Source organism: Pezoporus flaviventris, unplaced genomic scaffold, assembly GCF_033815535.1.
Source record: "Pezoporus flaviventris isolate CSIRO_AGI_PZ_B2104156 unplaced genomic scaffold, CSIRO_AGI_Pfla_v1 ptg000031l, whole genome shotgun sequence".
Taxonomy (NCBI): domain Eukaryota; kingdom Metazoa; phylum Chordata; class Aves; order Psittaciformes; family Psittacidae; genus Pezoporus; species Pezoporus flaviventris.
This window is the reverse complement of record NW_026892579.1, coordinates 61,980,786-61,995,836: the sequence shown is the minus strand read 5'-3', so window position 1 is coordinate 61,995,836 and position 15,051 is coordinate 61,980,786. Positions and strand designations below refer to the sequence as shown.

General features: G+C 38.8%; 1 protein-coding gene across 1 annotated transcript in view; it reads right to left on the bottom strand.

Annotated features, from left to right (window-relative positions):
* The window catches only part of TASP1 (taspase 1), an 85,874-nt gene that overhangs the window by 26,695 nt on the left and 44,128 nt on the right, over positions 1-15,051 (bottom strand). The window contains 1 exon segment of the mRNA XM_061461534.1: positions 1,859-1,969. Coding sequence (XP_061317518.1) covers positions 1,859-1,969 — 111 coding nt within the window.

The window sequence follows — 15,051 nt, the reverse complement described above, 5'->3', positions numbered from 1 at the left end:
GCGCAGCTCTGCTCTCTCTGCAACTGATAATTTCAGGTATGAAACAAGCTTTAGCAACATTAACTATGGTTTTAAGCCCAATACAAATACTTCCACATTTTCCGTAAAGAACACAATGCATGTATCATAGACTATCAAATTATCATTTAAAATAAAAACACCTGCTATGCAAACTGGTGGCAAAATACATTTGGACTAAACAGCAAGAGAAGAATTGTGTTTCTGCTAGTAGTTACCAAAGAGGAAAAACAACACCCAGAAAACTCAAAGCAACGTAACTAGGTATGTCAACTAAAGAAATTCCTGCATTTTTTGGTCTTTTATCAGACGGTTTCTATGAATTAATTGGCAGTAGCTTTCTACTTTGTGTGTGTGCATGCACTGATATGAAACTGCACAAAGATATGTACAATTTGTGCCGGCTTTCAGTACTCCTAGCACAATAAATTTTGAGAGTATGGACTACAGCTGTAACTTCCCTGAAGTTAGGTCACTTCTATACAGCACCTTCAGGGTAGTGTTACAAATTAGAGAAGCTACTGCAAGCATCCTCCCTAAAGGCTTGTTTTGGGTAAATAAATCGCAAATTTTGTGACTCAATGCACTGGAATCATAGAATCACAGAATAGTTTGGGTTGGAAAGGACCTTAAGATCATCCAGTTCCAACCCCCCTGCCATGCGCAGGGACACCTCACACTAAACCATGTCACCCAAGGCTCTGTTCAACCTGGCCTTGAACATCACCAGGGATGAAGCATTCACAACCTCCCTGGACAACCCATTCCAGTGCCTCACCACCCTTACAGGAAAGAATTTCCTCCTTATATCCAGACTAAACTTCCCCTGTTTAAGTTTGAACCCATTACCCTTGTCCTATCACTGCAGTCCTTAATGAAGAGTCCCTCCCCAGCATCCCTATAGGCCCCCTTTCAGGTACTGGAAAGCTGCTGTGAGGTCTCCACGCAGCCTTCTCTTCTCCAGCCTGAACAGCCCCAACTTCCTCAGCCTGTCTTCATACAGGAGGTGCTCCAGTCCCTTGATCATCCTCGTGGCCTCCTCTGGACTTGTTCCAACAGTTCCATGTCCTTTTTATGTTGAGGACACCAGAACTGCACACAATGCTCCAGATGAGGTCTCACAAGAGCAGAGTAGAGGGGCAGGATCACCTCCTTCGACCTGCTGGTCACACTCCTTTTGATGCAGCTCAGGGTACGGTTGGCTTTCTGGGCTGCAAGAGCACACTGCCTGGCCATGATCATTTTCTCATCAACCAACACCCCCAAGTCCTTCTCTGCAGGGCTGCTCTGAATCTCTTCTCTGCCCAACCTGTAGCTGTGCCTGGGATTCCTCTGACCCAGGTGTAGAATTAAATGAAGTCTACATCACTTTCTCAAGAAATAAATTTCATCGTGTAAATAGCAAAACAGAATCTGTTTGTCCAAAGCATTTAATTAAAACATGCAGTGGTTTCGAGGTTTATTATATTTAAAAGGGTTAACATGACGGATAATTTGTATTAATGTTCCTAAACCACGAATTCTAAAGTATGCAATTGTACACCACAGGCAGTGATTCAGGCAGGAAATTCTTTCTTCAAACCTCTCCGGGTATTCTGTGACTCACATAACAATTGAGATATTTCCAAGGGTTTTCCTTTAGATTTCCCAAAATATTCTTCTGTAGTTTGATTTAACATTTTTCAGATGTAACACAACATGAATCTGAAGCCAACTGCAACATAAGGCTTCAACAGAAATCACAATAATAAGTATCTAAATTTTATTTCATAGGCTTAATTGCATTTTAAACCATGTTACGCAATGGTTAGGCAATTAGCATCACATACTTCATACTTACCAATAAACTTGTTTTGCATAGTCTCTAGGAGAGCTTGGTGGGCATCTTCTGTTTGCAAAGCACATGAACATTCTCTGGCCAGTATGGTTCGGACAAGGTGCTCTCCACAACCTAAAGAAATATCAAGATTGGGACAATCAAAAATATAGGCATAGTTATGAGGAAACACTGTCATTATTTTACATCATCACAGTCAAATAAAAAATAAGGGGGGGGGGGGGGGAAGGAGAGAGGTCAGTACGATAGTTTCTGCCATACTTTTTTATTCTTTATAGAGGGTGACCCCGAGTCACACAAAAATTCAACGTCAGCAGTTTTTCTCTCAACTTTCCTGGAATTTCTACTGCACAAAGTCATAAACCAAAAGTTAAATACGGGAAGAAGAAACAGAACTAGTGAGCATAAAGAAGAAACAGCCAGACTGTCTCTGACTTGTCATCTTTATCCAGATCCTGCAATCCTCTCTCAAAGAATCCACTTACTAATCGTTCTCACAGGAATGATACTTGGAGGCAACTTTTCAAACCAAGAACATCTTTAACGAATGCCACTAACTCCTCTACGTGATGCAATCTTCTACTTAGCCTTTCTGATTTAGCCTTTTGTCAGCAGAGGAATACATGAATTTACCTGTGTTCTTTTTTTTGACAGGATGGCTGCTCATTGGACTCCTAATAAAAATTCCTGTTATTTTTGAATGTTTGAGAAACTAAAAAGCTCCAGCAAAAAAAAAAAAAACAAAACACTGCCTCAGTGCTGCCTGTAACTATCTGCTGAAACCTGTTGGTGACAAAGACAAGCAGGCCACTAGAGCTAGTCTTACTATTAGAATGCTTCCACATCTGCTGCGTTTCTCTCTTGCTCTTTTCCATTCCTGTACTGTGCTTTGGTGCATACAGCTATGGCTGAATGGTACAGTGCGTGTGTATTGGATCAGCATTTTCTTGGACAGGGAAACACTCTGGCGACACCTTCTGCATGTATACAAACTCATTACTCTGCCTCCCATTTGCTGACATTTTTCAATGGCAGGGAAGCAGGTGAAGCAGCTACAAGAGGTCTAATCACATGCTAGTTAAGCTGAAAGGTGTTACCCAGTTGAGAAAAAAGGAAAACACACAACTAACTTATAGCTGTAATATTACAATGATTTCAAATTATCTAAATTTAGATAATTACAATTTGATCAGATCCCAATTATCTAGATGCATATTTCTATCAAATTTCTCATGACAAGATGAAGCCAGCACTGAGCTGGCTCCTTAAAAAATATTGTTATTATCCAGTTGGATTTATTAGCTCAGGTGCAGAACTACATAAATACATCTACGCAGCTATCAGAGACAACTTGTGGCTGGAAATGATCTAGCAGCTTTCTCATGGCACAGAGCTGGAGCTGGTAAGAAATCCAATCTAAGCTGCCTTGAGACAAAGACAGCGCAGTCTCCATGGATATAACTCACTTTACTGGAAGCACTAACAAGCCCAGAACAGAGAAAACTGAGCAACTCCAGCTGAAGGCAGCCTAGATCTGGCACAAAAAGAGAACTAATAAACAAACCCAATCCAAGCTGGCTCCATTGCAGCCTGCTGAGTTGCACAGCACATTGCTATGCTTCCCAAATGTGCCGAGTTTAGAGCACTGACTGGTTTGGGCACAACGTTGCACAAACACACATAAGCAGGTCTAGTGCTGTCTTGGAACTACTTACAGACTGGCTTCTTGTCCTTCCCATCACCTGGTAGCAACACACTGCAACAATCTCTCGTCTGGTTACTTTCCACACAATTATACCCTTCCCCTTACAGGCAGAGTGAGCTCAGAAACACTGTTCTTCAAACATTGCTCACACAGAAGGGAAAGAAAAAAAGGACCCCCAACCTCCCCATTTCCACTGCTAATGGGCAGTGTCTCCTGATTAATACAATTCAGCTAAACTGAACTGTTTGAAGTGGGGTACTCTGGCATTGAATCTACATACAATTTGGACATCAGAAAGGCAAAAAAATCCTTTGTATAGCAAACAGATTGAGTATAAACCAGTTATAAATTTAAAAGAAAACTTAAGAGCTGAAATACTACAACAATTACATAGCAGAGGGAGGAAGTTCTTGAGAGCACAAAGGAAGTGTTTTCATTGAGGTTAGCTCTCAATAGCTCTTGAGCTATTGAGAAAAGCATCCTAGTTAGGACAGTATCAAGAGACTCACACAATACAGTGTCCTCAACAGGAGGGTCTGTCTATTCATTGCCTCATTATTTCCATGCTCGAAAGTTTTTGTTCACAATAGAATTATCTAATATTTATTCCAGACTAAGTAATGTACAAAGAACACACAAAAACCTGCAAGTGCATTTTACCCATGGCTCTCACTGAATCATTATGAGTTTTACAGTCTAGAACAAAACTTCTTAATGCTCCAGCAAAAGCTTAGCAAGTTGACTTGAAAAGAACCTGTTAATACCTTTAAATACGTTTAAACATAACCCTGTGTGGTTAAGAACCATGGGACTTAGAATGTGAATCAAGCAAATGAGACACAAAAATCAGAGTGAGTCTATGCATTTCTTACGCATCGAGTAATAAAACCAGATGTTACTACTTCACAGCTTTTGAGTAATTCCTAGTAAACTGGTGTCAAAAAGACAATAGCCATTTTTTAGTGTGATGTATAATGTTATTTTCCTCCCAAGACAATGACTTTATTGAAGAGTTCCCATAACATTAAGTCTGCTACAAAAAAAAAAAATTAAGAGAAAATTTAATATGGGTTAAGAACAGCTGCAGCCCACTGATGTGATCCAGGATCAACCACAACGAAAGCAGCCCTGCAATTCGACTAACACATCACACATCTCTACATCCCCACAGACAAAGTCATTTCTTTCTATCGTATTTATGTCAACCTATAAGGCAGCAAGCATATAGACTGCTGCAGGCAGTGTATGTTAAGAAAATCTTTCAACACATCACATGCCAGCAATCTGCAGGGACAGATAACTAAGGAAAATAATCCCCCATTTTGAAAAGAAAGATTGGTTACTAACTGCCGTTTTTGATGTAGGAACATCTATTTTGAACAAGAAAAATAGCTAAGCAGTGATTCACATACTTTGACCAGAAAAATAATCACCTCAATTATTCCAATAGAATTGTCCTTCCTATTATCTCAAGTTAGAACCAAATACTGGAGTCTGAACTGTCTTGCAGGTTCAGCAGACCTATCTGTCTCTACAATCTCAAACTGGGAAAACACTGTAGATAATACTAGGACTAGACACAAAATAAATGTACACAGAATTACAGCCATTGAAAACTGATTTATAACATATATTATAAAGTTGTGGGCTTAAGTTTATAGTTCCAGTCACTTGTAATCTAACTGCCAGCATTAGCCAACTTCCAAAAAACTTGTATTAACATGACTCAAAACAGCAACTACAGTCAAAGCTACTTAACACATTACCATATCATGCACATAAGCCGATGAAAATGTTGCGTAACTATCTCACAGTGTAGTACATTTAACTGCATGTATTAGTATACTTTGTGGTTTTTTCCACTAAACAACGTTTCACTTCTGCATGAAAGTCTCAAATACACTCGTTTTAGTAAACTTCCTGTAAACAGAGTTTAAATCAATTTATTATCTTTTCCCAGTTAAGATGATGACTTCTTCGGTAAACTGAAGCTCATAATATCCGAGAGGCAAATACTTTGCAATGACAGACCAAATCTTCCATAGGAGTGACTCAAATGGAGATGACTATCTGGAAAAATACACTGGGTTAAATTAGTGCTTCTCACTAAAATAACTGTTTCCTATAGCAAACAAATTATTTCCCTAACAGTAATACTGTGCAAACACAATGTTGCCTGCTCATAAACCCTCTGCTGAGAAAAATACTACCGTTGTTTCATGTTTGCAGGGCTAAATAAAATCAGATTCCCTCCTCAGGGATCCCTATGGTCAATGTGAGCAATGTTTGTACAGGAAATGTACTGTCTATTTAGATAAACTCTGCCTGACAAATTTGGTGGCCTTCTATGATGGGGCTACAGCACTGTGCGATAAGGGAAGAGCAATCAGTGTCATCTACCTAGACTTGTGCAAAGCATTTGACACTGCCCTTCACATCACCCTTCTCTCTAAATTGAAGAGGCATGGATTTGATGTATACCTGGTCTTATTAGTAACGAGCAAAGCTTAGCAAAGTCAGGTTTCATGACCATATAAACCACTGGCCATTATGCTGTAAAGCCAGGCCCAGTCTTTGCATTTCAAGTATTGTTTATCTGTACGCAGATAATGTTTTTTAAGCTCCAGGTCTTTTCAAACATTTAGTTTTGTTTGGCTTGTCAATAAATGAAACCAATGTCATTCAATGGCATTGAAACGAAACCAATGTCATACCACTGGATAGGTGCATGCTGCAGCACGGTAGCTACGGAGACAATCCAGATGCCGTCTGTGAATGTGTCAGCTGTTGAACTGAGAAAACAGACACGGCAGTAACACTGAAGACAGAGCTTAAAATTGTGTATTTTTCCTTCTTAAATGATCTTTAGTAGTTAAAAGCTCTATTCTGTAGGAATATGCTAGTTAGCGCATGCACAACTTTCACAACAACCATGTTACATGGGGCTTCTTGTGGCTTTGTTCGGGTTTTTTAAGCTCATTAACATCTCTTATTTTCAGCTATTGGATAAAATTCTACACTGCATATTATTTTGAAGAAAAGGTAAGAAATCTGACCTGTAATACTTGAATTTTAATCTAAACTTCTGCACCAAACAGTAACTAACACCCTACTTAATCCAGAGGTTATACAAACCTTAACTTGCTATAGACTTAGGTCCTTAATTTGAGTTTCATGCAAGAAATTAAGGATTAAATTACTGGTTTTTCCTCAGTACAGTGACTTCTCAAGTAGATTTCTAATGCTTGAAATAACCACAACAAGAGGAGAAAGATCCCAGCACAATATAAGCTGAGCATCCCATACAATGCATGCTCTGCATCTTATAATGTTCAACCAATGGAACCAAGATGGCAAACGAAGGGAAGGCCTTCTGCAGTGCAAGGGCCTCCGAGCAGCGTGTCAGAAAGAAATTGTTTTTCTGCTTCTTTTGATGGGAGATGCTTTCAAGTCAGGAAATTAGAAGCAGGTGTGCCAGAGGGCACACACACATCCATGCACCACACTGAAAAACACGCGTTTTCAATTTTGAGACATGAAAGAGACTCCTGTTGAATGGAAGGAGAAATGAAAATCTAGCTTGCTTTCTGCAAGCCATAAGCAGAGAGCTTATGGAGCTTTGACAAGCTGCTGGGGCCTGCCTAGCTATTGAAACATACTGTACCTCAACACAAAAGTGTTGGAACTTGTTTTAAAGGAGTACAAAATGGAAACTTGAGTTACTCACATTCATTTGAAAATGGAAAAATTAATCTAGTTTACTGCACTGCCAAACTATGACTCTTCTCTTTTCAGAGGCTTAAGATAGAAGTTACAGGTTATCTATATTTTATTATCTATTCCATACAGCAGAGCCTGAATCTAGTCTTGCTGTTTTAACTTTCATTTTGTTCCTTTCAGTTAAATAATAGCACCTAGAAGTGTCAGTTAACAAGCCAAAAAACGACTATTGCTGCCTTATTTCCTGAGTAACTTCTGGTTATGCCTAATGGGAACACAGTGAAAACTGTATTTTAGTAAGCTCTGGTTGTCATTACCAGCATCTCTAGAAAGAGCTGACTAAAAACTTGCAAGCCAATGATTTTAAAGAACAAAATCCAGTACATTAAAAATATCTGGTGAGATATCGATAAATTTAGTCACATATTAATATAGAATTTGAAAGTGTAATTCTGAAAAGACATAAAATGCTACTGTCCAGCAGAACGCACTGCACTGCTGAACTAAAGTTGAGTAACTTTCAGCATTCTGTGCTCCTATCAGCTGCTGCATCTTGCCTGAGTACTAGCTGGGGAATTTTTAACTTACTGACCCGCTGCCAGGAAGAACACCTGCAAACAAAGTCCTGTCCAATTCCTAAAGCATTGATCCTAGAGGGATCAATGGAGCACATTCTTGTTGCAGACACAAAATCCTTAGATGATTTAACTTCCAAAGTAATGAACACCTACTAAGAATATGCAAATGGAAATCTTCCAAAAGGCTGTTGCTTCAGTAAATCTGGGTAGGTTTCAAAGATAACAAAACTCAAATTCAACATCCAGACAAACTGTGTCTAAAGTATCTTCTTTAAGAAAAGGTGCAAAACTACCTTTTATAGCTTTAAGTTTTTAATGTGGGCAAAATAAACTAAAACCACTCTGAAAAACAACTCATCCAGCTTTTCTGCAGTTTCACAGATACGGGGGGGAAAAAGCTAAAGGATTAAAATATGCCAAGAGCATGAATCCTTCACTTCTAAATAGTGGGAATGCCAGATAACTTGAACTTTTTTAAGAAAGAGCTATTTGTTTCAATTAGCATGAACAAGAAGAACTTCAGATATACCTACAAGAGAGGTTAGAATGAAGAAAAAATGTAGTTCCATTAATGAGGATGTGCATCTTAGATTCTTCTTTACGTTGAATATATTTTAAAAGACTAATTTCAGTTATACTGTAAAGGAAAAAACAAACAACTTTTTTTGCCTAGGCCTTCATCAGAAGCTTTGTTGCTAGATCTCCTTGTAAAAATACTACACCTTTCCAAACTAAGTCACTTTCGCCATATAAAACTCATAGGAAAGGAAAGAAAACATTAGATTATGTACTAGCTGACTAAATATATGCAACTATTTTCTCCCTATCACAGAAAAATGTTTAAGACATAAAATGAGAGTTCTGTTTGCTGTTATCTCCATTTCACTTTATATTCTTGCACCCATTTCAAGCCATTCGGGCAAGACACAGCAAACAGGAACCAGCCTTCAGAGTTCAGGTAAGAGTGTTCAGAGGAGAAGACAATGCTACACATTTGGCTGCTGCCCCAGGTTATGAACACATTGCTCTGTGAGAGGTGGCTCTTCTGCAGGAGACTACCACTTCTTAAAAGCCCACGCAGCCTCATGCTTACAACAGATTATTACATTAAGCCCAATTAAAATTTCAAGAGGCAATAAGCACTCTTTGATTACTGCATCCATCCACTTCTGCTTCAAAACAACCCTTCCAAAGGCAATTCAAACAACCATTCTGATTATTTTGTGGACAAAACCCTCAGCTTTGAACACTGTGGTACTGTGTTTAATTGACTGCTTCTTAATGCTACCATTCCCACAAATCGTCTCTGCCTGTTGCTTCCTCTCTCTTCACACAGCCTTGTGGTGGTAGTGAGTTAGTTCAGACACCACATGCTACAGCACTGAAGCCTCCAAACAGCATCTGGATGCAAAGACTGAACTCTTGACAGAAGCATTCACTTCAGAGGTAAATACTGATCTGATTGGAGATAGACTTCTTTCTTCCTCTAGCCTCTGGTTCACTGAAATAATGACATAACTCTTCCCCATATGGAGCTGCTCCATCTGTGATGCATTAAATTACCTATTATTCCCAAAATCTTATAGGACCAGACTGGTTTTGTGATATAACACATTTTTCTACAAAGGGATAAACTGTATCATAATATCTATCTCACATAGTTTAGCTCAAACCTATACAGGATGCAAGATTTACATGTGAAATTCCACTGGATGTTGGAGCACGGACTGAGATAGACGCAGGCCAGACAGACAAATGGCACCTGCCAGGGATCAGCAGTCATTGGATCTCAGCACAGCCACCACTGTTCTCAATGTATGGGGATCACAAAGCCAAAGTGCTATATCGCAAGTCAGTTTATCAGCATTAAAGCTTCCTTGAAAAACATTTACTCTACAGATTTGCACATTACTGTCGTTCTTGTTGAAAATGAGTTTTCAAGAAAGAATCTACAGTTCAGTGACTTCCGTAAGGAGAGACCAAAATGCTGGCTGAGGGCACAGCTCAACAATCAATTTGCACAAGTCATCTCCCCATAGGTGTCATATCCCAATTCACATTACCTCTTCCGTTTTGTTAGCAAAAGCATCCATGAGGCACATGATGGACTGGAAAGAAGAGCACATATGAACAAAAAAACTGAGCAGGAAAAGGCAGGGGGAGGAAGAGTGGATGTCCTTACTCACTTACTGCCTTATTGATATGGATTTCAAAAAAACAAGAGAGCCCTCTTTGAGCACGTGGCTGGATTAGATGATCTCCAGAGGTTCCTTCAAGCTAAGCAATTCTGTAATTCATCACAATACAAAATGTGCTATTTTCCACTTCATGGAATGATGCATCACATGTCTATGTATGCCCAGATTTTAAAGTATTTTGACATAATCCCTAAAACACCTTTACGAGAACAGAAGCCACTGCTTTTGACCAGAACCTTAACAGCCAGTCCTTTAGCGCCCTGGTGAATTCATCAACACAGTAAGGTGTTAAGGCAATAAGGGACATTCTGCCTATTTACACAGAAAACACAGTCTGTGCATGCATTCCTAAAGCGTTGCTGTTATCTGTATCTAATTTCCAGTCAGGACCAGGGGAGAAGAACAAGAGACATCATTGAAAGACTCTCCCCAGACTGAATTCTCAACTCCACGGCAGTTTGGGTCCGTTAAGTCTGATGTCCCTGCTATTTTCTCAACAAAAGAAAAAATAAGTGATTTGTCCAAAAATGCTCAAAAGACTTACAGAGGCTACTGGTTTTCTTTAGGATTATAAACCATAATTAAGTCCCATTTAAATTCTCCCTAGGACATCTCATCACTGTACCTTTCTTGTATCAAATATTCTTCCCAAATGGATTCTAGTGGAAGCTGGAGCCTTTGCATCTTTGTGTTACAGCACTTCTGCATTGTGTACATAATGTAAGATCTTCTGTCCATCTTCAGAAATGCAGTATTAAAAGGTTTGCTGACTTCAATGGCTGACACACATACACAAAGCACACCACCCATGCATGAAGAATGAGTTATGTAGGCTTTCCACTACCTACTGGTGTAAAGATGTCAAAAGGAATGTAACATTATTCTCAGTCTCTACACTTCTACTCAAAATATGTTTTATATTTAAGGTTCTGTGTATCCAAAGAGAATTAACACTTTTCAACTTATCTCCCATAAAAAACACAGCCTGCCTCTTAGCCCGGTAGTATTACTTCAGGTAGAATTAGTAGACAGAATGTTCACAATCATCATGGATGCTCCAACTGGGGAGAAGATTCAATGTCACAGATGATATTATTTTGAATTAGATGAATATACACAAAGTCTTTGATTCCTATTATGTTCAGGAAAAACTAGGAAATGTTTTCTTAAAGTACAGCCAAAAATACAGGCTATTGTTTCTTTTGCATTTGGGTTTTGTTCACAATGTTTTCCCTCCAAATAATACCCATCTTCCTGTGTTTACATTCACATACCAACAAAAAACATTCACTAAGAAGATTCAAGTGGCCTCACAAGTGTGGTTTTGGCCTCTTTTTTTGAAGGAGTACTTAAAGGGAAGGCTGCTCTGTTTGTTTCTGTGTGCATGTGCAAATGTGTGCACATGTGCATGCATGAACTTGTAAAGACCAAACTGGTTTCCACTATGTTGAGCAGAAAATATAGTTTAGCTGCTACTTATACTAAATAAAGGCCACTAGTAATGCTCATATAATTTAACAAGATCTCACTCAGTCTCTACCATCACTCTTGCGGGGAATGGCACTTGCATTGCGTTGTTACATGTCACAGTTAAGGCTACTCAGGCATCTTAGCTATGCAACTGCAACAGTCTCTGAATTTCTTGAGTTTTAACACTGCTTTTGAGATACCTACAGAATTTCTGTGATGTTTATCCTTCAGTTCAAATAAATTATCACAACCATATTGACAAAAAAAAAACAAACAAAACCAAAATACTGCAGAGTTCATATGTTGAAATGGTTCCAAAAATTGATACAAACCCTGAATTTTAGACCAAGAGTTACAGATTAAACCTTTGTATTCACAGTCATTCCTAAGCTCCACCGTCACCCCCACTGTGTCTTTAGAAAGTCTTCAGCTATTGGTTTCAGTTGTCATACCCCATGTCAAACTATAGCCATAAAATACGAGTTTTGCAATAGCCTTTATTTTATAAACCACAAAGTAACTTTTTGCCCTGGGTTCAGCAGTAGCAGTCCATTTTTTTCCTTCTTGGTAGCTGGTGCAGTGCAGTGTTTTGACTTTCGGCTCGGGAACAGAGCTGATAACAATGATGTTTTGGTCTGGCCAAGGACTTTGTGAGCCTCATGCTCTGCCAGGGAGGAGGGGAAGCCGGGAGGAAGCAGAGACAGGACACCTGACCCAAACTGACCAAAGAGCTATTCCATACCACAGCACGTCATGCCCAGGATGTAACTGGGAGTTACCCGGAAGGGCTGGTAGACTGCGAGGTTGGAGTAGGTACCGGTCAGAGCTTGGTCGGGCTGAGGGAGGCAAGTTATCGGTTAGCTGGTGGTGAGGTGTTGTATTCTCTTCTCTTGTTATTTCCTTTATCATTGTTATCATTGGTGGTAGCAGTAGAGATTTGCGTCATACCTTAGTTACTTATCTCAACCCGTGGGAGTTGCATTCTTTTGATTCTCCTCTCCGTCCCTCCGGGAGTAGGGGGAGGGAAAGAAGGGGCGGAGTGAGTGAACGAGTTGCCTGACTGGGTTTAAACCACAACACTTTTGAAAATCCCACAAAAATAAAACCACAGGAATCTGGCTAAACAAGGCCAACAGACTGTTAGAGGTAAGAAAATACTGTTTAAGAAGTTGAAGTCATACCCAAACAAGTGCAGAACCACCACCACTGGCAAATTCTATGCAAAAATCACAATAAAAATGGTCAAGAATATTTGAGAACCAACTTGCTAAAGGCATAAGAACTAATCCCAGATCCTCCCTGAACATGCAAAAGCAGGAAGCCTGCGACCACCCACAGGGAAAACAGAAGATGTAAACGTATGTCTTCAAATGAGAAATGACCATTGGAAAAAAGCAACATGAATTTGGAAGTACTTTTAATGAAGTAATTTATGGCGATGCCTCTTTCCCCCTGCCTCCCTTTTTTTAATGAGAAGGTATTGAAAGCGGTGTCTCAAAATGAAGCTTAAACAGAACAATTTTAGAATTAAATTAATAAAAAAAAAAACAGGAGTAAAACCTACTGTGTAACTAACTGTGGCATTGCAACTAACACTTTTCTTTGCCCAAGACAGGTTCTACAAAGGTAAACCACAGAATATGAAAAACATGCCAAGCAAAACTTAAGTAACTGGTCTTCTAAGTACAAGAAGAAATGAGAAATCTCGAGAAAGCCAACCTGACCTATTAAAAAACAAAAAGATATTTCCAGCTTATAAAGTCCCAGTATCACAAATTGCTACAAGCTTGGATAACAGAGTGGAAGTGTTTTTCCTGGTCACATATTTTAACTTCAAAACCTGCAAACACCCTCTCTCTGAAACAGGACATCAAACTATCTGGAGCTCTGGTTTGACCCAGAGTGACCATTCTCACGTTCCTGCCAATTCTGCAATGATTTCAATGTGCAAGACTTTGTATTCTGTATACTCTGAATTACTATTCCAGACTCTCCTCACTGCAGAGGTTATCCCCAACCTGTTCAATCTCTTGCTGATCATAGCCTCCAAATCCCAAAGACATGCGCAATTTCGTAAGTATGGAATCACAATGCTTTACAAAACCTGGCCCTTAAAAATTGCTGGTAGGAAACTAATGCCAAAGAACATCCTTTTTCAAGACTAAATATATAGCCTGATATAACAATTCTCAAGACCTGAAGTTTTAGCTATCACTAAAAAATAGTTACGAAGTCTAAACCAACACAAATGTGAAACTTCTTATTTCCCAAAGAGTCATGAAGTTAAAATTATTTGGTTTAACATATACTACATACCTAATGATTTTGAGCATAATTTCAACAAAGCTCTATGGGAATCAGAGTTAAACTTTTCATTCAAGTTTGAGGTTTTTCTAATCCTAAATGTGCGTTGATGAATCAGCTACTCTGAGAAGTCATTTAACAATAAATACTGTCCGTGCTCACAGTACTCAAATATACGCAGCAACCATAGGCTAATTTTCTTTTTTCCTTGCTATACAGGAGAAAATATTCCCTGTAAAAAAATGTTAAGCTAAATTTGTGCCAAATTTACCACTTAAAGACAAATTAAAGAGACATGAAATTAAAACAATAAAATGTTATATTGCAAAAACCACAGAAACCTAAACTGACTTTAAATTTCAGTTATTTTATGTACATATTTTAAGTGCTTTTACATACAGTGGATAACGAAACATGAAATGAATGTGCATGCACACGCAGTTTTTAGTTATATGTGACACGCAAGTTTCATTTGTTGCTGGTTTTTTAAATGTATGCTCACACAAAACCAGTTCAGAAACCTACAAGAAGGGTGTATAATCACTATTACAGATATAGTCTAGCCTTATTTTAGGGACACCAAGTGACAACACTTATGTTCTCTTAGAGCTTTCCAAATTTTAGGCAGCACCTTTATTTTCTAAAGATTTCAGCCAACAAAGATATATGTTAACATACTATTTTCTTGCTCAGCCTTGGCAATTTCACCTTTTGAATATCTGCAGATGTTTATGCCCCCATTCCCATCTCCTGTTGTCATCCAGCCAAGTTGTAAGTTTCAGTCTTTCAACCTTTCCTATAATTTAATTTTTCCATCCCTCTACCCCTTAATTAACTTTATGGTCCACATTGTTGGATGCTCATATTTTAAACAAAAGTCAGGCATCAATATATTTTAAAACAGCACTAAACATAAATTACATTATAAAATAAAACATTATGAGCTTCTGAAAATGGAAAAAAGAATGGTATTGATTACAGAAGAGTTCTCGCTTCCTGTAAACATTTGTATCTCGCACTCTCTCCCTCTCTCTCTCTCACACACACACACACACACACACACTTTAAAGGAAAACCAGAAACAAGAGTTTAATTAAACACCACGAGTCTGAATTTCAAATCACTGAATAAACAGATGGCCATGCTTCATAGACCGGCAGCAGTCTATTCCAATTAACTGGGATTGGTATTAATGTAATGCCATGGAAGTTAGAGGATTTG